General features: G+C 42.6%; 1 protein-coding gene across 3 annotated transcripts in view; it reads right to left on the reverse strand.

Moving 5' to 3' along the window:
- The window catches only part of PCSK5 (proprotein convertase subtilisin/kexin type 5), a 738,778-nt gene that overhangs the window by 584,496 nt on the left and 128,596 nt on the right, over window positions 1–25,686 (reverse strand). For all 3 annotated transcript variants that reach the window (XM_077249026.1, XM_077249027.1, XM_077249028.1), the window contains exon 2: window positions 21,086–21,190. In XM_077249026.1, coding sequence (XP_077105141.1) covers window positions 21,086–21,190 — 105 coding nt within the window. The remainder of the gene's footprint in view (window positions 1–21,085; window positions 21,191–25,686) is intronic.

Genomic DNA, 25,686 nt, shown 5'->3' on the forward strand with positions numbered 1-25,686 from the left:
CCCGATGTATCCTGAAAGAGAAGAAAAAGAGGTTAGATTATACTCACCCAGGGGCGGTCCCGCTGCGGTCTGAGTCCAATGGGCCTCGCAGTCCGATCCGGGGCCTCCCATCTTCTTACGATGACGTCCTCTTCTTTGATTCCTGTCGCGGCTCCGGCGCAGGCGTACTTTGTCTGCATTGTTGAGGGCAGAGCAAAGTACTGCAGTGCGCAGGTGCTGGGCCTCTCTGACCTTTCCCGGCACCTGCGCACTGCAGTACTTTACACTACCCTCAACAGGGCAGACAAAGTATGCCTGCGCCGGAGCAGGAAGACAAGAAGAGGACGTCATCGTATGAAGATGGGAGGCGCCAGACCGGACCGCTGTGCCCATCAGACCGGACCGCAGCGGGACCGCCCCTGGGTGAGTATAATTTAACTTGTTTTTCTTATCTTTCAGGATACATCGGGGGCTTATCTACAGCGTTATAGCAGTATTTAAAAGGGTTACTGGGCAGAGCAAATTGAAACTTAGAAGTTGCTATGGTCAACTTTTCTACTTGTGTCATCAATTAACTGATGACAAACACCACATAAAATATCTGTATATTTAGATGGACAACTAGATTACTATTAAATATTACCACTTTTATAAAAGGTTTTCTGCCCAGTAACTACTAAACACAGTCCAAATTCTATTTCACAAAAACAATGTTGTTCATGCAAATAATTCTAAAGCAAAATGGTAATATTTATCTAGTGCATTTGAGACGGAAAGAAATATTGTGTTCCCAGTTTGCAGTAAACAACAAGTGCAGTAATGTGATTCAGGTCTACCTTGCTGCAAAAATGTAATTTCACCTTACATAGAGATATTATAGAAGTGAGATGAATAAGTAAACCAATTAGTTAGTTAGTTATTATTAAGGTTGAAGGAAGACTTTAAGTCCATCTAGTTCAACCCATAGCCTAACCTAACATGTCCTAACATGTTGATCCAGGGGAAGGCAAAAAAAAACCATGTGGCAAAGAGTAAGCTCCACCATGGGGAAAAAAATTCCTTCCCGACCCCACATACGGCAATCAGACTAGTTCCCTGGATCAACGCCTTATCAAGGAATCTAGTGTATGTACCCTGTAACATTATACTTTTCCAGAAAGGTATCCAGTCCCCTCTTAAATTGAAGCAATGAGTCACTCATTACAACATCATACTGCAGAGAATTCCATAGTCTCACTGCTCTTACAGTAAAGAACCCGCGTCTGTTATTATGCTTAAACCTTTTTTCCTCCAGACGTAGGGGATGCCCCCTTGTCCCTGTCACCGGTCTATGATTAAAAAGATCATCAGAAAGGTCTTTGTACTGTCCCCTCATATATTTATACATTAACATAAGATCACCCCTTAGCCTTCGTTTTTCCAAACTAAATAGCCCCAAGTGTAATAACCTATCTTGGTATTGCAGACCCCCCAGTCCTCTAATAACCTTGGTCGCTCTTCTCTGCACCCGCTCTAGTTCAGCTATGTCTTTCTTATACACCGGAGACCAGAACTGTGCACAGTATTCTAAGTGTGGTCGCACTAGTGACTTGTATAGAGGTAAAATTATGTTCTCCTCATGAGCATCTATGCCTCTTTTAATGCATCCCATTATTTTATTTGCCTTTGTAGCAGCTGCCTGACACTGGCCACTGAATATAAGTTTGTCATCCACCCATACACCCAGGTCCTTTTCATTGACAGTTTTACCCAGAGTTTTAGAATTAAGCACATAGTTATACATCTTATTACTTCTACCCAAGTGCATGACCTTACATTTATCCCCATTAAAGCTCATTTGCCATTTATCAGCCCAAGCTTCTAGTTTATATAAATCATCCTGTAATATAAAATTGTCCTCCTCTGTATTGATTACCCTGCAGAGTTTAGTGTCATCTGCAAATATTGAAATTCTACTCTGAATGCCCCCTACAAGGTCATTAATAAATATGTTAAAAAGAAGAGGGCCCAATACTGACCCCTGTGGTACCCCACTACTAACCGCGACCCAGTCCGAGTGTGCTCCATTAATAACCACCCTTTGTTTCCTATCCCTGAGCCAGCTCTCAACCCACTTGAGGGTTGTGGGGTTTCTATGTACAGTTAGGATCCATTTACACCAACCAACCAGCAGCACGAAATGACTATGGGTACCGTCTCACAGTGGCACTTTTGTCGCTACGACGGTACGATCCGTGACGTTCCAGCGATATCCATACGATATCGCTGTGTCTGACACGCAGCAGCGATCAGGGACCCTGCTGAGAATCGTACGTCATAGCAGATCGTTTGGAACTTTCTTTCGTCGCTGGATCACCCGCTGTCATCGTTGGATCGGTGTGTGTGACACCGATCCAACGATGCGTTCGCTTGTAACCAGGGTAAACATCGGGTTACTAAGCGCAGGGCCGCGCTTAGTAACCCGATGTTTACCCTGGTTACCGTCGTAAATGTAAAAAAAAAAAACAGTACATACTCACATTCCGGTGTCCGTCAGGTCCCTTGCCGTCTGCTTCCCGCACTGACTGACTCCCGACCGTAAAGTGAAAGCAGAGCACAGCGGTGACGTCACAGTCAGTCAGTGCGGGAAGCAGACGGCAAGGGACCTGACGGACACCGGAATGTGAGTATGTACTGTTTGTTTTTTTTTTACATTTACGACGGTAACCAGGGTAAACATCGGGTTACTAAGCGCGGCCCTGCGCTTAGTAACCGGATGTTTACCCTGGTTACCTGGGGACCTCGGCATCGTTGGTCGCTGGAGAGCTGTCTGTGTGACAGCTCCCCAGCGACCACACAACGACTTACCAACGATCACGGCCAGGTCTTATCGCTGGTCGTGATCGTTAGTAAATCGTTTTGTGAGACGGTACCCTACCGATCAGCCAATTGTTTGCTGATCAACAGATAGTTTGTAGCCTGTTTACAAAGGCAAACCCTCTCTTCAGATGTGGGATTATCACCAGTGCAAGCCCTATTTACACAGGACGATATGCTGCCGAGAATAATGATTTTTCTGCGCAAACCAAAAGATCATTTCACCTGACGAACAAGTGTTTAGCTGGTTCATCGGGGGATTGGATTGCACAATTATTGTGAAATAAGAGTACATAGGAATGTTGGTTTCATGATAATCGTGCAGTATTATGCAGGAAATATTGTGTGTATTATGACCATCAGTAGGGAAACAGGAGAGTGAATAGTACTCTTACTTACTAGTAACCTAGCACCTAGCCATGAAGTCTGCCCTTACAAATATTTGTGCGAGAATGGATCATTCTAAAGAGCTCACAAATTCAAGAGTGGCTCTGTAATAGGATGACACCATTGAAAGAAGTCATGATGGGAAAGTCTTCCTTTCCAAATTTTCCAAGACCAACTGTGATTGGTATTATTGAAAAGTGGACCAACTATAGCAAAAAACCATAGCAACTCATCCACAAAAGTGGTCGACCACATATAGTCACAATGCTGAGGCTCAAAACGCATAATGTCGCCAATGCTCTGTTGATTCAATAACTGCAGAGTCCAAACCTCCTCTGTCAACAACATGCACACAATAGACGCCGGGGAGCTGCTTGGCATGGGTTTCCAAGACTAAGCAGCTACATGCCAGCTTAACCTCACCAAGCACAATGCCAGGAATCATATGGAGTGGTATAAAGCGTTTTAACCCCTTTCTGACTTTGGGCCTAATACACCCATGTCAGAATTCTTCCCTTTGATGTGGGCTCCGGCGCTGAGCCCACATCATTCCCAGCACGTCAGCTATTTTGTCTCTGAAGCAAGCGCTGTCATCATCTCATTCATTTCCCAGTGGTTTACAGATGTGGCAGTCGCATTAGCAACGCTCCAGGTTGTAAACTGTATATCCCCCAGATATGGATTACGGTGTGGGACTGAACGCCGGACAGGTGTGGTATATTGTTGGTTTGTTATTTTTTATTTATTTATTTTTTCTTTATTACAGGAGATCGAGGGCGTTGTATGGATTAGCAGAACAATAAAGATGGGAAACTGTGTTGTGTTTTATTTCATTAAAAGACTTTATTCTGTCTGTGTTTATTTAACCCTTTAACAACTATAGGATTAGTAATGGATAAGTGTCTTATTGACACCTCTCCATTACTAAGCCGGCTTGATGTCACCTTACAATGCAAAGGTGGCATCAACCCCCAACTATTACACCATATGCCACCACTACAGGGCAGTGGGAAGAGAGAGGCTAAGTGCCGGAATTGGCGCATCTTAGAGATGCGCCATTTCTGGGGTGGCTGGGAGCAGATGTTTGTAGTCAGGGGGAGGGGGGCAATAACCATGGTCCCTTCCTAGGCTATGAATATATGTCCCCAGTCACTGGCTTTCCCTTTCTGGCTTGGAAAATTGCACGGGAGCCCAAGCCATTTTTTCCCCAAAAAAGATTATTTTATTAAAAACACACATGTCCCATAATTTGCACACACACTATACTAATTATATTGGTCATTGACATTTTATATCTAACTATTCTGCATGGATTCACTGTATGTAATCCATGTATTCTATCCTGTCGGCTCCTGCATTGATTTTACTGAAGCCAACAAATGAACTAACAGCTATTCTTCTGTCTATGAAATATGAAGACATATGTATGTGTGTCACTGACATATATATATATACACAGTACAGACCAAAAGTTTGGACACACCTTCTCATTTAAAGATTTTTCGGTATTTTCATGACTATGAAAATTGTACATTCACACTGAAGGCATCAGAACTATGAATTAACACACATGGAATTATATACTTAACAAGAAAGTGTGAAACAACTGAAATTATGTCTTATATTCTAGGTTCTTCAAAGTAGCCACCTTTTGCTTTGATGACTGCTTAGCACAATCTTGGCATTCTCTTGAACTTTTTTTCAGTGTTTTTTTGTGCTGATTTCCTTATATATCTAATATATAAAGCTGAATGTGTGTATGTGTGTGTGTATGTATGTATGTATTGTATGTCCGGGATTGGCATCTGAACCGTCGCAGCTACAGCCACAAAATTTTGCACAGTCACACGTCTGGACCCCGAGAGCGTCATAGGCTATATTGTGAGGTGAAATTTTAACCCCGCACTTTCCAATTCACCAAACAATTTTGCCCCTATCTACATAATGGGGAAAAAATGAAAGGAAAAGTGTTGGAGGCAAATTAACAGCTGCCAGATGTGAACAAGGGGGACTTAAAGAATGAGAGCGATGGCGCCAAAGAGTATATACTGTACAGTTGCTAAGGTGGGGCCCCAACATGGGATAATCACCACACCACCACGGGGATATGAACACACACACAAAATGCGCCACACACTACCACGTGCTCGAACACATGTACCACCCTCAGCGCACATTTCACCACACATACACCAACCTCGCCACATAAAAGTCGAAACACAAAAGTCGCCGCTCAAAACTCGCCACGCGCAAAACTCTCCACATGCAAAGCTCGCCACACGTGCAAAACTCACCTCATGGAAAACTCGCCACACGCAAAACTTGCACACGCGGAAAAATTGCCACATGCACAAAAGTTGCAACACATGCAAAAGTTGCCTCACACAAAACTTGCACATACTCAAAAGGCACCACACATAAAACTCGCCGCGTAAAAAACTCGCCATGCGCAAAACTTGCTGTACACAACTTGCTACACTAACCTGTCACATGCAACTCGACACACAAAAAGTTGCTACACGCATGTCGCCCCACAAAACTCATCTCACAAAAGTCGCTACATGCATGTCGCCACACGCAACTCAACACACACAACTTGACACACGAAACTCGCCCTAAAACACACACAAGTCTGGTATTATCCTTCAAAAATAAAAATCTGTTTAATAAGCAGACAAACTACAAGAGCAACAAATGTACCATATAGGAATCCGGCAGCTGTCAGTCACATGACCTGTCTATTATGTGTATGTGTGAGCTAATATATACTGCCAGGGGGTGGGCTTACTGTTGGCTGGGGATTTATCAGGCTGCCAATTTAGCTTACAAATACTGAGGTAAAAATACTGACCAAATAACGTGTGAACGAGGTCTAATACAGGAGGAGATGACATACAGATATATACTATATACAGGAGGAGATGACACACAGGTATATACTATTTACAGGGGAGATGACACACAGGTATATACTATATACAGGAGGAGATGACACACAGATATATACTATATACAGGAGAGATGACACACAGGTATATACTATATAGAGGAGGAGATGACATACAGGTACATACTACATACAGCAGGAGATGACATACAGGTATATACTATATACAGGAGGAGATGACACACAGGTATATACTATATACAGGAGCAGATTACCTACAGGTATATAGTATATACAGGAGGAGATGACATACAGGTATATGCTATGTATAGGAGATGACATACAGGTATATACTATATACAGGAGGAGATGACACACAGATATATACTATATATAGGTGAGATGACACACAGGTATATACTATATACAGGAGGAGATTACATACAGGTATATACTATATATAGGAGGAGATGACATACAGGTATATACTATATACAGAGGACATGACACAGCAGGTATATACTAAATACAGGGGAGATGACATACAGGTATATACTATATGCAGGAGATGACATACAGGTGTATACTATATATAAGGGAGATGACAAACATGTATATACTGAGGTGAAAATGAGAGGTGTGAGGTGAAAATGAAAAGGTGTGAGTGCAAAATGAGAGGAGTGAGGGAGAATGACAGATGTGAGGTCGAAATGACAAGTGTTAGGGGGGAATGAGAGGAGTGAGGGGGAAAATAAGAGGAGTGAGGGGGAAAATGAGAGGTGTGAGGGAGAAAATGAGAGATGTGAGGGGGAAAATGAAAGATGTGATGGGGAAAATGAGAGGCGTGATGGGAAAATAAGAGAAGTGAGGTGCTATAACTAACCACAGATATTTACTATGCCCAGGCAACGCCGGGCTCTTCAGCTAGTATGTATATATATATATATATATATATATATATATATATGTGTGTGTGTGTACTGTGTTTGGTGCTGTTCCAATTTTTTAACCTATATATACATATTTAAAAAAGGAGGAAATGCGGAGCATTGATGAACAAAGTATCAAAATTTTATTCAATAAAAAATTGGTAATAAAACGTGAAGTTCAATAACATTAACATTGTACAGTAACATGCACGAAGAAATGCCAGGAAATGCTGAGAACCCCACCCCTTCACCCACACATGATGCCCCCGCAGTGGAGAGCATAAAAAAAGCCCCCCCACGACCTAATGTAACACAGTACTATAAGACAAAAGGTCTCAAATAGACCTAGCCCTAGTCCCAAATACAAATACCATAAACAACTTTCCCAGATATAACACAATGGTGTCACCAATAAATAAACGACTGGTATAAATGCGGGGCTTACCAATAACGGGGGCGAGGTGGGGGAACAGCCGGAAAGTGGACCCCGACGCGCGTTTCGCGGCAGCACCGTGCCGCTTCCTCAAGGGGATAATCGTTTGGTGCCGACAAGGACCCTAAAGTAGCCTCTGACCCCGGTCACATGGTGCGTAGCAGCCAATCACGGCGGCACTGTCGGCGTGTCCGCCAGGCCCAGGCCGTGGAACTCGGCGTCAAGCCAAGCGCGCACGCGCGGGGAGCGAAAAAGCATCCAGAGCGCGCGCACAAGACCAGGAGATGCCGGTCCACACCAGGGCGCAGCAGACCGCAGCGCGACGCGCACGGCCACCAAAAAATATATTTCTAAAGCAAATACCGGTACTTATCATGACATGCCATCAATTAAACCCCATACAAGAGACCTAATATAGAGACTACCAGATTACAATATTAGGAGGACACACATTAAATAAACAACATATCATAGTATGGAAAGTCCACACTTTAGGAAAAGTTCATGCATTCCAAAGAAGTAAAAATGAATGTCCATCGTGATGGTCGAAGAGGAAATCACACTTCTTATCCTTGAGACCTAGCTTAGATCACCCAGGGGTAAGATGGCGTATCGATCAGAAGTATCAACAAGGCCAAAAGCACATCGATAAGGTAAACCTTGGACACCAGATCTATTTAAGGTTACTGACAATAAAAAGAGAAAAAAACGTTAAAATCACATACAGCGAAAGATAAAAACAACACCCTGGCTGAAACAAAGGGGAGGGGAAGAAAAAGAGGGGGAGTTGGTGGGAGACAGGAGGTACATTTACCCAGAACAATAGTGGGAGACGAGGATCAAAAGGCTGCTCACAAATAGGGAGCAAAACTAAGTGTTTAGTTCAAGCCTTTTGGTTACATGGTGTCAAGTTGCACGATCCATTTTGTTTCAATTTGTGCTAAGAGCTTTTTATTGTCACCACCACGAATCCCCATATGTAAAACATAATTTCCCCTCACCCGAAGAAGTCTTGCGTCACATTTGTGGTGCGACCTAAAGTGACGGGGGATTGATTTAAGGTCAGACGTGTCGGACACTGTCCTGGCCACACCAATGTCCCGCATATGCTCACGAACTCGGACTCTAAGCTCCCGAGTAGTAAGCCCCACACACACCATGGGGCAAGGACATGTAGCATAATAAATCACGTTGGCTGTGCTACAAGAAATCCGTTGCTTAATTTGAAATTCTTTGGTTCCATCAGTAGAGGTGAAACTGGAGCAGCGCAGGACATTGGTGCAGGCAAGACAGTGCCCGCACGGAAAACATCCCTGGATGGGACCATTGGTACCAAATGGATTATTCGGGGTAGGGATGTAGTGGCTATGAACCAATAAATCATTTAGATTTTTGCACCTCCTAGAGGTCATTTGTGGCAAGGGTCCCAGGGAGGCCGCCAGGGAGGGCTCCGTCCCAAGGACGGACCAATTTTTAGTCAGAATGGAGCGCATATTGTTCCACTCGTGATTATAGGTAGAGATAAAGCAGATAGGGCCAGCTCCACCCATATTTTTCCGTCCCCTGGGCGGGTGTAACAAAGTCTCACGTGGGGTTTTTCTGGCTCGGTCGTAACCATGTTTAACGGATCTCCGACTGTACCCCCGGGCCAGAAAATGATTTCTCAAGTCCGAGGCCTGTGCCTCGAATTTGGATTCAGAGGAACAGATCTGCCACATCCTAAGGAACTGTCCGACCGGGACGGCCCTAATCGTGGACGGGTCATGCGCTGATGAGGCATGTAATAAAGAATTAACAGAGGTCGATTTCCTGAAGACATCCGCCTGGATACGCCGATGGGTATCGACCTCAAGGCAGACATCCATGAAATCGACCGTGACATCACTATACGTATACGTAAGTTGGATGTTAGAAGTGTTGTCGTTCAATGTACCCATAACATATATATGTTATGATGAAAATTTCAGTTTAAAATGATGTGTAAAAAACTTAAGAGAATTTCTCTATGTAAATGTTCATATTAAAATCGCATTACAGTCTGATAGCAATCGCACTGCATTCTGATGCAAATCGGATGCTAGGTGTGAAAAATCGGATTGCACAAAAAACGTATGACACTCGCATGCACAATGAAAGGTCCATAAAGGCATGGTTGGGTACATTTGGTATGGAAGGGCTTCAATGGCTCACATAGAGCCTCACTGAGCACCTTTGGGATGAGCTAGAATTAAGATTACAAACCAGGCCCTACAGTCTGACCAAAGTCATACTAAACTTTCATCTATTTGCCCACGGATGTACCTGCAAATAGATGAATTGGGAGAAAAGATAAATTTTATTTTGCAATGGACCTATATTTTCTCAGTATCTTGGCAGTGCCTCGCTTTTGGTCTTTATTTTATTATTTGCATCAACCAGTTGAGTTTGTAGGTTTCCATAAATGAAAAGCTTGTGGCTGAGATTTATTCCCTGCATTTCCCATTTCATTTTTTTTAATCTCCACAAACTAAATGACCAATAAACAAATGCTGAACAGATTGGGACCCAGGGATTCAATGACAATGAATGTCTGACTTCATTTAAAGTCTCTGTATAAGTTGCTTTCTTGATTTCTTGCAACACATTTGACCTCTGTAAAGATACGATAACCAAATGTATTTACATTTATGCAAATGGCTTCATCTGTGACTTCACAGCAACGTTACTTCACAGATTACAATTTATGATAAAGTCTGTGACTGTGAAGCCAGCTAACAGTCTGTAATGGAAAACATTAAAACATATTTGGCGAAATATTGTGTTTGATGGACGCAAATTAAAAGTGAATGATATGGTGTCCTTTAAAATCCTCTAGCATTAGCCCTGTGAAAGTTGGGTACTGCAATAGCTATAACCTTAATATATTCAAAATTGTTCTCGCACACCCCACAATACAGAAAATCTACATGACAGGTATATAGTCTACTTGTAACAACTCTGCTGGCATCACGGCATGGCCTCGCATTTCTCACACTATCTTACCCACTGCTCCAGGCCATGATGTGGTTTCTGTTTCTTGCCAGCTCCATGTTCTGTGTCTCTGCTCTCTGCATGCTTCATAGTTCTGTGTATAGAGGGGCGCCGCCTGAACTCTCTGGTTCTTATAGGAATCAGGTGCATCTGTCCAATCTGTTCCTGACCAATTGCCAGGAGACCTCCAGTATTTAGTTCAGCTCCACCCAGTGGTCTGGGCCTGTGCAATGTGTTAGCTCAGTTAGTGTCTTGCTTCTGAGTTTGCCTGGCCTTGCTCTGAGTTACTCCCTCTCTGGAGGATTCTCTATGTTATTTCCTTGGTCTTGTTGTTCGCCCACCAGGAGGCAGAATATCCTGGTTCCAGTGTCTTTGTCCTTGTGTCTTGTTCCATTGCCTTGTCTGTACTTAGTCTTATCTCTGTCTCCTAGTCTTTGGCTTCCTTCCCTGTTGTCTTTCCTTGTATTCTCAGTCTGCTTACACTCCTCATTCTTGCAGCTCTGCCTGCTCTGAACCTTTGTGACTTTACCTCTGCTCCTCACTTCTGCGTTTCTGCTCCTTTCTACTCAGCTTATCTTCTGCCGTTGCAGTTATCCCTTGCTGCAGCTTCTCTCCACATTCCTTGTGGCTCTGCTCAGCTTTGCTGCAGAGACCTCTCCCGCAGCTCCTCTCCGCTCCTTGCGGTTCTACCTGGCTCCGCTCCTTGCGGTTCTACCTGGCTCCGCTCCTTGCGGTTCTACCTGGCTCCGCTCCTTGCGGTTCTACCTGGCTCCGCTCCTTGCGGTTCTACCTGGCTCCGCTCCTTGCGGTTCTACCTGGCTCCACTCCTTGCGGTTCTACCTGGCTCCGCTCCTTGCGGTTCTACCTGGCTCCGCTCCTTGCGGTTCTACCTCTCCTGCACTTGGCTCTGCCTCCAGCTCTTGGCTCCGCCTCCTGCGGTTTTGCACTTGGCTCCGCCTCCTGCTATTGGCTCCGCCTCCTGCATTTCTGTTCTTGGCTCTAGCTCCTGTGCTTTCGCTCTGCATCCGCTCTTGCGGTCTTTATCTACTTATTCCTAGGTCCTCGTGTCTGAACAGGTTCTTACCCATTCTACATACCTGCCTGCAGACCGGTCCCTACTGGTTCTTCCAGTGTACCAGTCTTGTCTACCAGTCCTGCCAGAGAGCCAGCCGTGCCCGCCTGCCTGACAGTGTTCCTGTTGTACCCGTCTGCCTGCCTATGTGCCAGCCGTGCCCGCTTGCTTGTCTATGTTCCGTTCCCTGGTGGGATCAGCAGCCACAACCAGACTCCACCCTGGAGTGGTACCTGGTAGCTTCCTATTGCACAAGTCTGACCTCACCATCAGAGGCTCCAGCGAACACCTAGGAAGCTACTTAGTTACGCCTCTTCCAGGGAGGTTTGGTCTGTGGCACAGTGGGGCCACACACCTCCGCACGCCCGCGCCAACCAGCCTGGGCGCGAGCATGACAGTTTGCACAGGCCATGGTCCCCGCTGAGTCCCATGTGCCTTTGCTCTCGGAGCAAGATGAACTCTCTTCTTGCCAGTATTGGCCTCCGAGGAAAATGTTTACCCAGTCTGAAAGCCAGTCCTTCACTGCTCCATCTCCAATTGTCATCTCCAATGAGCTGTTGGATCAACTTCAAGCCTGCGCTCCTAATGACGAATCCATGCCAGCAGATCCTCCATGCTACTATGGGGACCCAAAGCAATGTCGTGTGTTCTTGGAGCGGTGCTTGCGTTATTTCAAGGGGCATGCTCCCCAATTCCCCACTGACTGGTTGAAAGTAGGTTTCTTAATGGCCTACCTAAGAGGAGATGCTTTGATGTGGTGCGACCCCCTTTGGGAAGCAGGGGACCCCATTATCTCGAATCTGCCGGCCTTCCTGTTGGCCTTCTGTAAAGCCTTCGATGAGCCAAGTACTGCATCTCCTGAAAAGTCTTCCCCTCCAAGCTCACAGAGATGGTCCAGACAAAAGAAACCTGTAGGTACTCCGTCGCTTCCGTCCATGACCGTCCAAGACTCACCTGTTCCACAACCTGCCAAAGCGGCCACCCGAGCAAGATCCAAGAGGTCTAATAAGAGGGGGCTGGCAAATCTGCAGCCTGAATCTGGTGCTGAGATTGAAATATGGTATCCCTGTGGTTGTAAAGAACATTCAGGTGGTCTTTGCCCTGTGAAGCCTGTACTCCAAAACCCTGGGCCAGTAGGAGAGGCTGCCCCTGGCGAGAGTACTCCCTCTCCATCTAAGTTAATGACTGTTTCTCTGCCTTCTGGGAGCTTTGGTGTGTCTAAGCCGCCTGTCATACGGAGTCGGTGTATGGCCTCCGTTCTACAGTTCCAGAACCCGGTGTGGGCATTGCCTGATAATGGTCGAGCCCTGCTAAAGAGCAGTCTAGTCCTACAAGGACAACTACAGCTCCAAGTAGGAGCCTTATACACGAAGAAGTTTGTCTTCCACATGCTGTCTGTTATGCCCATGGGTCATTCTGAGCCAAGGACTCTACCACCCGCTCTGGTCAAGGGTTCCAGTAAAGTGCTTCGTTTGAACTTACCCAGTCTTGAGAACTGTCTGGTTCCCATGCGTCAAAGACACTCAGCAGTGTCATCTTCTTCAGCTGGTCTGCTAGTCGACGAGCCAAGGTGTGCTGACGTCACCGAAGATGGGGAAACGGTGACTATGTCTCCACACATCTCCAGCGACTATACCAGTAAACAATTAGTAGTCGAGTCAAGGTGTGCTAATGTCACCGAACATGGGGAGGCGGTGACTATCTCTCCACACATCTCCAACGACTTTACCTGTATTCCGTTCCTAGGAACATCCCCGCCGCTTGGACGATTTCTTCTGGATAACGGGCAGAAGATGGTTCCTATGTTTATACCTTCTGCGTCCTTGTGGCCGGCTGGTGAAGATTTCAAAACAGAAGTCTGTTCACCTCAATTTTTCTCTGACCCGGTGGAGCTGATGCTCTCCACACTCATCTCTAGTGACTTTTCCTGTCTTCAGTATCCGGGAGCTTCTCTACTACCTGTTGGGCAAAATTTGAATCCTATGAGACGGTTTCCAGTTTCCAAGTGTCTGGCTGGTGAAGATATTAAGACGGCAGCATTCAAGTCCCTGTTACCTATGTACCTGGAGGAGGTGGTCCTGCTCATTGTGGAAGCTAACCCTGTTGAGTACCAAAAGACTTTGTTTTCTGAGATACCTGGTGACCCTCCTGCCGCCTTCTACCCTGAAGATGTCATGTTGGCCTGGACTATGTGTGATCCCATCCTTCTTCTACAAGTTATTCTGGCAGGCTTGAAGAAGAGGGGCCGTAAAGGGGGGGGTACTGTAACAACTCTGCTGGCATCACGGCATGGCCTCGCATTTCTCACACTATCTTACCCACTGCTCCAGGCCATGATGTGGTTTCTGTTTCTTGCCAGCTCCATGTTCTGTGTCTCTGCTCTCTGCATGCTTCATAGTTCTGTGTATAGAGGGGCGGCGCCTGAACTCTCTGGTTCTTATAGGAATCAGGTGCATCTGTCCAATCTGTTCCTGACCAATTGCCAGGAGACCTCCAGTATTTAGTTCAGCTCCACCCAGTGGTCTGGGCCTGTGCAATGTGTTAGCTCAGTTAGTGTCTTGCTTCTGAGTTTGCCTGGCCTTGCTCTGAGTTACTCCCTCTCTGGAGGATTCTCTGTGTTATTTCCTTGGTCTTGTTGTTCGCCCACCAGGAGGCAGAATATCCTGGTTCCAGTGTCTTTGTCCTTGTGTCTTGTTCCATTGCCTTGTCTGTACTTAGTCTTATCTCTGTCTCCTAGTCTTTGGCTTCCTTCCCTGTTGTCTTTCCTTATATTCTCAGTCTGCTTTCACTCCGCTCTCTTGCAGCTCTGCCTGCTCTGAACCTTTGTGACTTTACCTCTGCTCCTCACTTCTGCGTTTCTGCTCCTTTCTACTCAGCTTATCTTCTGCTGTTGCAGTTATCCCTTGCTGCAGCTTCTCTCCACATTCCTTGTGGCTCTGCTCAGCTTTGCTGCAGAGACCTCTCCCGCAGCTCCTCTCCGCTCCTTGCGGTTCTACCTGGCTCCGCTCCTTGCGGTTCTACCTGGCTCCGCTCCTTGCGGTTCTACCTGGCTCCGCTCCTTGCGGTTCTACCTGGCTCCGCTCCTTGCGGTTCTACCTGGCTCCGCTCCTTGCGGTTCTACCTGGCTCCGCTCCTTGCGGTTCTACCTGGCTCCGCTCCTTGCGGTTCTACTTCTCCTGCACTTGGCTCCGCCTCCTGCCTGTCTGCACTTGGCTCCGCCTCCAGCTCTTGGCTCCGCCTCCTGCGGTTTTGCACTTGGCTCCGCCTCCTGCATTTCTGTTCTTGGCTCTAGCTCCTGTGCTTTCGCTCTGCATCCGCTCTTGCGGTCTTTATCTACTCATTCCTAGGTCCTCGTGTCTGAACAGGTTCTTACCCATTCTACATACCTGCCTGCAGACCGGTCCCTACCGGTTCTTCCAGTGTACCAGTCTTGTCTACCAGTCCTGCCAGAGAGCCAGCCGTGCCCGCCTGCCTACCAGAGAGCCAGCCGTGCCCGCCTGCCTGACAGTGTTCCTGTTGTACCCGTCTGCCTGCCTATGTGCCAGCCGTGCCCGCTTGCTTGTCTATGTTCCGTTCCCCGGTGGGATCAGCAGCCACAACCAGACTCCACCCTGGAGTGGTACCTGGTAGCTTCCTATTGCACAAGTCTGACCTCACCATCAGAGGCTCCAGCGAACACCTAGGAAGCTACTTAGTTACGCCCCTTCCAGGGAGGTTTTGTCTGTGGCACAGTGAGGCCACACACCTCCGCACGCCCGCGCCAACCAGTCTGGGCGCGAGCATGACACTACTCACACATGACAGCCCACATTCAGAGCCAGTAACAGAAACTCTATACAAAAACAAAATAAGATGATGGCTAAAAAGCCATGGCCAGCTCACCGATCCTTGCAGGCGCACGGAGCTTCGTCTCGGATCCAGACGAGGGATAATTACAAAGTAGAAACAGAAGGTGCTCCAGCTCCAATAAAAGAGATTCTTTATTAATGGTTAAAATCCAGTGACATAATAAATCCTTGCTGTAATACAAATGTGGGGGTACAGAGCCCATGCAACGCGTTTCGATCGCTGCATTGATTAAGATCGGCAGCGATCGAAACGCGTTGCATGGGCTCTGTACCCCCACATTTGTATTACAGCAAGGATTTATTATGTCACTGGATTTTAACCATTAATAAAGAATCTCTTTTATTGGAGCTGGAGCACCTTCTGTTTCTACTTTGTAACAGAAACTCTACCTAGGACTTGCATTTTGTTTCAATGGAAGCAGTAATCAGTCAAAGACTGCTGATGTATAATGACACAGTAAGAAACCCAATTCTCAAAAAAAAGTGCCAAAAAATAATAGGAATTGTTCCTTGTAATATTAGCTAAAAAAGTGAAGTAATGAAAAATGAGCCTACATAATTCTAGGAAAATGTAAGTGTATACCTTTAATATAGATAGACAGAATATAAACATAAGCACAAGATCTACACAACTTATGCAACTTAAGAGAAAATTTTAATTTTTACATAGTTTTGCCCAGCATTGAAAGTTATGAAACTTTTCAAGTCAAATTATTACTTTATCTACGTTTTGGCTAGTGCCCCGTTGACAAACTGATTAACCAGTGTCCTGCTGCTAGCAATTGTTTTAATTTCACCACAGGGTCACCAATAAAACAAACATCACACAATTTCCCACAGAAATTAATGCACAGTAAACAAGGTCTTCTTGTAGTAAGACACACTTTCTCCAGTCTTTTCGTACTGTTTAATAAATGAAGCTCCTAAAAGGTACACCCACCTCTATTAATTCAGAATTCTTTAATTTGGGTTTTCTAAACCAGACAGCATCTTTTAAGCGGGGTTCTCTGGGACTTGTCCATACACATTAGATACAGTACGTCCATATAGTTTGTATGGGGGTGTTATGACTTTTCCCTGATGGCAGGTGGTGGGGGGAAGAATTGGACATATCAAATTTTACCATGCACTATCCTTAGTTTCTATGGGAGACAAGCTGCTTGCAGATTGATCTACTCTCTCTCCATTGACATAAACAAGAATGCTCAGTCAAGCTTGCCTGTTTTTTTGTGCCAGAAGAGTGTAAAGAAACAGCTGTTGGTCCCACAAGCAGTTATTTGATGAATATGACCAGCGTTAGATTTCCTTGAAATAGGCCATTAATGACTGATTTCTGTGACTTAGACATTGCTATGTCCCATTGCAAAGTCCCTTTGGTCTATAGAAAAAGACTATTGCTATTAAAGATTTAAAATATTTGGGGGCCCCGTTGGAGCTTTCGCATCGGGGCCGATGAGTTTCAAGTTACGCCACTGGTAACTATGCCTTATTAAGTGTAACATACAAATACAATTCTTGTGATCCCATTTCCCCCTTTGTATTTACCTACTTGTTCACTTCGCAAATGTTTCCTTAAATAATACATTCACCATTTTTGACAATTGAGATTAGAGCTCATATAAGTTACAGTAGACTAAGTCATCCATGAAATTTGGTATGGAGGATAAAGCTAATATATGCATGGATTCCTGTCCACATTCATATTGTATTCATATTTCATTTATCTTGTCTGTTTCATTCTTGCACAATGTACTGCATGATAGAGCATCCAGTGAGTTTGGTGGCATGGCACATGGGTTTCATTAATTTAGAAGATATGAATCTGCTCCAACAAAGCAAGCATGTTTTATTCCAAAAGAAAAGATTTTATCCCCACTCAAGATCTTTGCAGATAGTTAAAGTCATGCTTATGTGTTTTAATAATCTTTTACCTTATTTCTCTCCGGCATTTTGCTGCATGTACACCGCGTTCCAAATTATTAATCAAATTGGATTTAGGTGTCATAAAGCTGTTATGTTTTTCAAAACTCTCATGGTATTCCAAAGCTCTTTGGATCAATAATATCAATCTCAAGCACCTGTGATAATTAGTTTGCCAGGTGAGACCAATTAAAGGAAAACTACTTAAGGAGGATATTCCACATTATTAAGCAGGCCAAAGATTTCAGGCATTATGAGAAAGAAAAAAGGATCTTTGCTGCTGAAAAGCATCAAATAGTGCAATGCCTTGAACAAGGTATTAAAACATTAGATATTTCACAAAAACTTAAGAGATTTGTGGCTCTTACAGAGCACAGATGGGTTTGTGCAGATGAAGGCATAATGAGGATGGTTTCAGCCAGACAAACTCAGAAACAGTTGCAGTGAACCCAGACATACATGAAGAATAATTTTAAAAGTCTGGCTTACTGATGAGTGCCATGCAACCCTGGATAGTCATGGTGAATGGAGTAGCAGATGGCCATCATGTCCCAACAAGGCTGTGACATCAGCAAAAAGGTCACAGATTCATGTTTTGGGCCGAAATGATAGGGAGAAAGCTGGTATGCCCCCTTTAGATTCCCTAAAGGTGTGAACATTACCTCAGCAAACTGTATGTAGAGTTTCTGACTGACCATTTTGTTCCATGCTCCTAAAAAAAAGAACCATGCCATCCGTAGCAAAATCATCTTCATGCATGACAATGCACATCTCATGCTACAAAGAATACCTCTGAGTCATTGGCTGCTATGGGCATAAAAGGAGAGAAACTCGTGGAGTGGTCACCATCCTCCCCTTACCTGAACCCTATTAGAAACCTTTGGAGTATACACAAAAAAAAAAAGATCTATGAGGGTGGGAGGCAGTTCACATCAAAACAGGAGCTCTGGGAAGATATTCTGACATCTTGTAAAGAAATTCAAGCAGAAACTCTCCAAAAACTCACAAGTTAGTGGATGCAAGAAATGTGAAGGTGATATCAAAGAAGGGGTCCTATGTTAACATGTATTTTGGCCTCTTAAGATGTTTTTTGACTGGAAAAGCTTTAGATTTCAGTAAGTGTGACCTCTTAATGCTGAAAATTCAACAAATGTTCTTTTTCAGTTACTTACAACCCTCAAAATGTTTGGAAACTCTGTTGTGCATGATCATTTGGAACTGTATATTGTGAGTTTTTGTTTAGTTTTGAAAAACATAATGTTATCATCGGGAAGTTTGTCCAATAAAATGTGATTTCTACTCTAACGGTTCATAATTTGAATATTATACTGACTCATTCGCATCGACCATTTAGGAAAATCAGAGAAAAATAGCATTTGCATAATAATTTGGAACGCGATTTATATTGGCCTTTTTAGATTTAGCAAAGCGGCATGGCATTATTCAGTATTTCTACGTCCATATATAACAATATATGAAATGTAGAACCGGTGCAGCAATTTTTGAGGTTGCAATTTGGCACAACCAATGTGTTATCAGAAGCTTTGCCATAGGAGTGCCAGTAGCCCAACTTTTTGACTTATCACCTTGTACTAAACTCTGTTCTATTTGCACCTGGGCATGGACAATTAGAATATATGTCATTAACCTATGTAGATTAAGTTCTGGTCTATTTGCCACTACTTTTTCAGCAGTTCTCCATTCCACATAGTGTTTGTCTGGCGGTAGTCATAATTTCCAGTCTACCACCTCCCTCCAGTGGCAGCATGGGAAAGTGGTAGTACAATACTTTCAGGACTCATGCACAGAGATCTTTTTTCCAGATTTTTTTTTACTTGTCTAAAAGCACCATAAATGAGCGGTATTTTTTAATTGCGTTTTTACAAGTGTTTTGATTCCAGTTTTTACATTTATTATATTTGTTAGCTACCTTTTATTCTTAGTGTTTTTATGTCCTGGAAAGATACATATAACAAAACATTGCAAGTAAAAATGCCATACTGATAGAGTATACATAAAAAATGGAGCAATTTCTCCCCATTATGAATCATTTAACAAAACTGCCTAAAAGAAAACATTATTACTCCCATAGCAAGCAATACAAGGGCATCTTTATTTTTTATTCAATTTTGGCAAAATAAAACCTCTGCTGTGTTTAGTTGCAAAAGATAACAAAAGCAGCTTTCCTTTTAGTTTTTCCTTTAGATTCTTAAACATCTGCCCCAACTTGGGTGAAACCCTTGGTGTGGATTCACATGTAGAATTGTTGCAGAAATATCTATGACAATCGGTCTCATTCATTCTCAGTAAGGCTTTCATATGCCTGTCGTCAGAACTCTTGGGCATCGATTCATCAATGCAATTATGCGTAAAGCACTTCATAAAGTCGTTAATTTTTTGGTTGATTTTTGGCATCTTCAAACCAGTTTTCTCAGCTCTGCCAAAAGGCACTATTCGGGTGAGGGAAAGGGGCATGCTGGGGTGTGACACCACAGTTTGCCTAATTGATGATGACCTGTGGCATGCCCTATGCCAGAAATCTTACTCCAATCACAGCCTGAAGCAGGATTTATCAGGCGGTGCTTGGAGGAGCTTGATACTTGTTAGACACTTCTTATTTTATACAAAATTGGCCACACTGAGTCAAACTGCTTGGACAGAGAACTCAATTTATTAGTCCAAATGCAAGAAGGAAGAACTGAATGCTCATAGAGTCTAATCCTAAAAAATGTAACTTTATTATAACATTTTTAAAAATTAATGGTTAAAATACAGAGGCTGCTGAGCTCCATTGGGGGGAACTGACACACAGACTAAATAAAGTGCAAAGTGCATAACAATATATTAATTTGTGCAAAGTATCACAATAACTCTGTCATACAAAATACTTGGAACAAACCAAGAGCAAGAAAAACACACTATGAATACAAAGCAGGAACACAAGTGCAAGAAAATATCACCATATATCCAGGCTTGACAACAAAGAGGTTGAATAAAGCCAAAGGTGTAGTCTGTGATGAATAACAACACTTAGTCTGCTATAGCTTTTAAAGAAGTAGAGCTGTATTGCACATATATATGGAGAGGAGCTGCCTCCTGATGAAGTAGAAACGAAACGTGCGTTGGGGCGACGGGGTTCATACTGACTGACATTAATCTGTAAGTATTTTATAAATTCTTTTACTCTCCATACACTGTATATATATATATATATATATATATATATATGCAATACTGCTCTACTTTTTAAAAGCTATAGCAGACTAAGTGTTGCTATTCACCACACACTACAACCACAGAATATGAGGAAAAGACATAATCTTAATGACTTTATGTACTGGAAGTCTCTGACACACATATGCACCTTTATAAACATAGCGTTGTGTGCCTGCAGTACGTTATTTGTCCTCAAATGTGCCCTGAAAGTCGAGTGACTGCGGCAGACGACCACCAATTAGTTTTATGTGCTATTTAATAGTCATGAACATAATAAAACAGGCTGCGTTTTGTCTATTTTTCCCTTATAATACTTCCCATTAAAAACACGATTATCCGTTGCTTACTTTAGCCAAGGTTACAATGTCTCCTAAAGTAAGCGACCATTCATTGCACATTCCCTCTTTGTCTGGCTTTTGACAGGCATTGACGGAGGTGATGTATCAGTTCCACAGTACTCAAATGGCTTGCGAGCATCTTTTTCTGGTGTGACATTACCAATTAATAATGCAAGACCCTTGGCTGTAGACATGGAGGGGATCTGCTTACCTTTGGTTCCATTGAGATGAAATTATGTGCTCCTCGACTTGATAAAACTGACCTCTTGATCGTTTTACTGTGATAAAAGTGATAGTAGTCCAGGAGTGACCCAATCTGTAGTGGGGAAAAATAGAAATTGTGAGTTTTATGATGAAAAAAATTATAAAATGTATTTTTTTTTGTTTCGGCAAATAGTATACATGTATAAATTATGCAAGCTACCGCTGTGCTAAAATGTTACTTGAGCCCAATGATCATCTTTCAAAAGGAGGATATGTGATACGAAATGGATGTGGGTGTCCTTCAGACACTAACCGCACAAGCAAAGATTATAATTGAGCTTCTAAGACGGACCGTGTCTACCTTTTAATGTTTAATTTATATGCAGCGTTTTATATCAATGCACGTCCACACTGACACATTACAAACTGCTTAGAAAAAGCTGGGCCAAATGACTGCCACCATTAAAAAGGATTGTGTTGAGTTTGCTACAAGAAACACAGTTTAGAATGGGCATTGGCTCTTTTTGAATTTTGAAAGTGTTTTGGAACCTTGTCCGTTTACTACATACAATGTCTGTGGGGCCTCACTTAGATGCCCATTTTCCCCATACATCGTCGATCCATCTTTTCTTACTCACAGATACAAAATGGACCTATAGTCTACAGATATGTTCACATGTACATTTTTTTGTGAACCCTGAATCCACAAAGACAAAACAAAACCAGACTGTTTGATCAATCTCGCCAATGTAAGACAATAAATCCAAGTACAGTTTTTAGTATTTAGTAAGTGAAAGAAGTTTGGGATTTTTTTTTACACTTTTTATTGCATAAGGGCAAAACAGAAGCCACACTGATGGTTAATATTAACACGGGCCAAAAATAGATGAAAATCAAATCCAGAACACTGATTAAAAAAACACCTTTGTTCTCACATGCACTAAAAACAGAAAATTAAGCCTTTTTTAATTATCTGTCAAGGGGACGGTTTTCCTATCTGGTCAAATTTGGGAACCTTTTCTTTGATCTTAATATGCTCAAATGAGGATATCACAATTCACTGCTGCAAACGGAAGGCTCCTCCATCTTTGGTACCTTCATTTACTTTTCTTTTCCCTCTGATTGATGGGAAGATTTTGTTACATACCCTTTATGGATTGTCTTTTAGTTAAATAAATGATGTAAAAGTGCAGAAAAGCAGCAACCCAAGAGAAGTTCGAAATAAGGTGCAGGTGCAAAACCCCCCTGAAGAAGTAGGTAAAACGCAGATCCTCTTAGCTAGCTTTTACACAAACATTACAGAGAGCATCCACTTGGCAAGCTTGCATTTACTATGGCATTTTCGATGGGTAAAAAATGGTTCCTAAACTGATCAACTCATCAGTCAGAGAGGATTTACGGATACCTAGGGCACAGACACTGATGCATGTAATATACAGGACAATAGTAAAAAATTATATTGAAACCTGTGCATTCAATACTGCATAGAAAACTGTATCTTTTATGATGGAAATGTAACTTTTGCAAGGACTCTGTGCCTGCTCCGAGAGGTCACTGTGGCTGACACTATTATGATAGTTGTGCAATTATGGAGGCAGCGTCACTGTCATGAGGCCACTATTATAAATGTTTGCTCACTGTCACCTTGATTTTGCAACATGGTGACTATCTCTTTTTTTTGTTATAGTAGCTGTCTTTGTTATTGTCATTATTATGGGCTGACGTATTTACAAACGTCTTGTACAACTTTATGCCATTAATCTAATAATTTCAGGTTCAAGTCCCCTGATGGGACGAAATAAAAAGCTAAAGAATGTTATTATTTGACTCACTTATATAGCCCTATTAATTCAATAGCGCTTTACAGTTTACAGACATTATCACCACTTGTCCCCATTTGGGCTCACAATCTATATTCCCTATCAATATGTCTATGGAATGTGGGAGGAAACTAGAGAACCCGTAGGAAACCCACACAATCATGGGGAGAACATACAAACTCCTTGCAGATGTTGTCCTTGGGATTTAAACTCAGTACCCCAGCAATGCAAAGCAACAGTGCTAACCACTGAGCCAATTTCAAAATATTAAAAATGCCTCAAAGCATAACAATGTACAGATTTTACCATTTTTCTTATATATCCAATCAATAAAAAATGAACAGATTTGGTTTCACCAAATTCGTAAACTTCTCAACAATTAAATGCATGGTAAATGCTTTATAACAATTAAATAAATATGCAAGAATGACTGATTTTTGGTGATCTTGATTCCCAAAACTGGAATAAAAAATGATCAAAAAGTCATATGTATATCAAAATGGAGAAATTTAAATCTACAGCTTGTACTTCAAAAACAAGCCTTCATGCCGGTCCATGAGGTAAGTATGAAGTGTTTGATTTTATGATGGGCAGTTATTAAGTTATTAGGAAGAGTGTGGCTCAGTACTAAAAAACTGAAACCTGCTTTACTAAATATACTATTTTATTTCTTTAGAAAACAATATTTTCTGTCTTAAAGTCTTGGTCAGTGAATAAGACAATAAAGTCCCTGCACTTACAGAAGAGACTCCACACGTATCTGCTGTCATCTTCTCTGAGCATGCTTTACTTCGAGCAATAGAATGTATGACGGAAATGTGAGAGCAGCAGTAGTCATCAGAATGATTTGTTATCCACTGTCAACTTTAATAAAGTCAAGGAAAATAATATAGCTTTTGTCCATATTTGTCATCTTTATTTCCTCTCTGATATGTCGCTGTTTTATTGCATTTCTCAAGCGTTTTCCACAATCTGGTAATCCCAACCTGTGCTACGAACAAGATGGGCGCACAGTGCACTACATACCATAATACAAGTTCATTCACATTTAGGAGATCATATCATTTTGATAAAAAAAGAGAAATCCATTTTCCATAAGTTTCTAATCACTGAGATCTAATGTTTATTTTAATATATTAAATGCCCATATTTCTATTTTGGGGTTTGTTTTAGTTTTACTTTATACATTTTCAGACAGTTGGGTCTGAAAGTTCTGTATAAAACTACCCTGCAGTGTGATACTTGGTAGGCACTGCTGCCCTGTGTCTTCTTAAGACCCCCATAGGCATTAGACTACCGCTGTCCAAACCTGCTAATTTGAGCGGGATTAGCTGACACCGTAAGCTGTATGGGTGCATCCTGACTCTTCCCCTGACAGATGACATATTAGGAGAGAAAAGGATCTATTATGATCCCTCTGTTCTCGGCAAGATATGCTGCCAAAGGAATCTGACAGTGGCTCTCGAATAGAAAATAGAAGTGTTCAATAGAGCAAGTACTCCTGTGTACAGGAAAGAGTCAGAAGAGACAGCTGCTGGCCAAATGATTAGCTGAACCATCGTTTGTTCGACAGTTATTGTGTATAAGGCACTTCAAACCCAGTAACTCTTCATTCATAATGGAATCCCACTCATTTTGGGCAAAAATATCAGAAAAATAATGCAGGAAGCCACAACTTAGGCTATATTTTAACTATTTGATAGATGGGGTAACAATTTATGTATATACAGCTCTGGCAAAAATTAAGAGACCACCGCATCAAAACCCTGTCATGGGCAGCCCAATCTCCAGACCTGAACCCCATTGAAAACCTCTGGAATGTAATCAAGAGGATGATGGATAGTCACAAGCCATCAAACAAAGAAGAACTTACGTTTTTGCACCATAAGCAGTGTGAAAGACTGGTGGAAAGCATGCCAAGACTTATGAAAGCTGTGATTAAAAATCATGGTTATTCCACAAAGTATTGATTTCTGAACTCTTCCTGAGTTAAAACATTAGTATTGTTGTATCTACTGTAAATGATTATGAAATTGTTTTCTTTGCATTATTTGAAGTCTGAAAGCACTGTTTTTTTTAATTTTGACCATTTCTCCTTTTCAGAAAAAAAATGCAAAATTTATTGCTGGGAACTTTGGAGACCTAAAAGTGGACGACCATGGAAAACTTCCTCCAAATTTGAATACATTATTAATAAAAAGTCAGTATCTGATGTCCATAAAGTGCTGCAGAGATTTTGCACAAAAAGAATGAAGAATATCGGGTCAAAGTTAGTCGGTGCGATGGTTAAGAGCAGTAGGGTTTGAATGCACAAGTTCCAGTCAAGAAGCCTTTCATCTTTGCAAAGAACCAGAAGGTCTGACTTGAGTTGGCTAAAGAACACAGCCAATGGAAAAAGTCAGATTAGTCTAAGGTGTTGTGGTTGGATGAATCCAAGTTCAATGTCATGGTTTGGGGCTGCTTCTCTGCATCTAGCATTGTCTCTCTGCATAGAATGGATGGAAATTTGAATGCTGTCATGTTCAAGGATATACTGGAGAATATAATGCTGCCACACGGTAAAACCAAAGTAGGCAGGGACTAGAAATTCCAGCAAGACAATGATCCTAAGCACACATCTAATTTAGTAAAAAATTGGGCAGCAAACAAAAATGTTCACCTGTTGCAATGGCCAAGTTAATCACCTGATTTAAACCCTGTAGAGCACCTTTGGGATGAGTTAAGGAGACGGGTTGGGGTCTGTACCCATAGCAATAAAGAAGTACTGTTTGCAGATTTGCAAATGGAA

Source organism: Ranitomeya variabilis, chromosome 1, assembly GCF_051348905.1.
Source record: "Ranitomeya variabilis isolate aRanVar5 chromosome 1, aRanVar5.hap1, whole genome shotgun sequence".
NCBI classification, from domain to species: Eukaryota; Metazoa; Chordata; class Amphibia; order Anura; family Dendrobatidae; genus Ranitomeya; species Ranitomeya variabilis.